Source organism: Rhinopithecus bieti, unplaced genomic scaffold, assembly GCF_001698545.2.
Source record: "Rhinopithecus bieti isolate Rb0 unplaced genomic scaffold, ASM169854v2 scaffold_13209, whole genome shotgun sequence".
Lineage (NCBI taxonomy): Eukaryota > Metazoa > Chordata > Mammalia > Primates > Cercopithecidae > Rhinopithecus > Rhinopithecus bieti.
In genome coordinates, this window is record NW_016847338.1 from 1 (window position 1) to 795 (window position 795).

Below are 795 nucleotides of genomic sequence, written 5' to 3' on the forward strand. Positions count from 1 at the left end.
GTCCCTGGGGGTCCTCCGTCACGCCGGCCATGGCCCAGAAGCCGAAGGTGGACCCCCACGTCGGGCGTTTGGGATACCTGCAGGCGCTGGTCACGGAATTCCAGGAGACCCAGAGCCAAGGTGAGAGCCACGGTGGGACCAGGTGGCAGGGTCGGCTGTGACCGCCGCCCGGACCTGGCTCCAGTGCCGCTTTCCCGTTGCAGACGCCAAGGAGCAAGTCCTCGCCAACCTCGCCAACTTCGCTTATGACCCCAGCAACTACGAGTATCTGCGGCAGCTGCAGGTCCTGGATTTATTTCTCGATTCGCTGTCGGAGGAGAATGAGGCCCTGGTGGAGTTTGCTATTGGTAAGGGCTGGGCCCGTTCGCTACATGCGTAAGTGGGCCGGGGTGAGATAAGTGAGTTAGAAGTGAGTCCTTGGGGCCGGGCGTGGTGGCTCACACATGTAATCCCAGCACTTTGGGAAGCCGAGGCGGGCGGATCACCTGAGGTCAGGAGTTCTAGACCAGCCTGGCCAGCTGGCGAAACCTCGTCCCTACTAAAAGTACAAAAATTGGCCGGGCGCGGTGGCTCAAGCCTGTAATCCCAGCACTTTGGGAGGCCGAGACGGGCGGATCACGAGGTCAGGAGATCGAGACCATCCTGGCTAACACGGTGAAACCCCGTCTCTACTAAAAAATACAAAAAAAAACTAGCCGGGCGAGGTGGCGGGCGCCTGTAGTCCCAGCTACTCGGGAGGCTGAGCTACTCGGGAGGCTGAGGCGGGAGAATGGCGTAAACCTGGGAGGCAGAGCT

General features: G+C 60.8%; 1 protein-coding gene across 1 annotated transcript; it reads left to right on the forward strand.

The window, feature by feature from the left end:
• The first annotated feature begins 6 nt into the window (after positions 1-6).
• On the forward strand, positions 7-467 carry LOC108525166 (armadillo repeat-containing protein 7-like). The gene is made up of 2 exons (XM_017866229.1): positions 7-120; positions 204-467. Exons 1-2 carry the CDS (start codon positions 30-32, stop codon positions 377-379), a joined length of 267 nt encoding a protein of 88 aa, XP_017721718.1. The 5' UTR covers positions 7-29; the 3' UTR covers positions 380-467.
• The last annotated feature ends 328 nt before the right edge of the window (positions 468-795 follow it).

Excerpts from the sequence above, each read along its gene's own strand:
- LOC108525166 (XM_017866229.1), top strand. The coding sequence starts at position 30 with ATGGCCCAGAAGCCGAAGGTGGACCCCCACGTCGGGCGTTTGGGATAC. Across the intron at positions 121-203 it reads CCAGGAGACCCAGAGCCAAG|ACGCCAAGGAGCAAGTCCTC; the intron begins GTGAGAGCCACG and ends TTCCCGTTGCAG.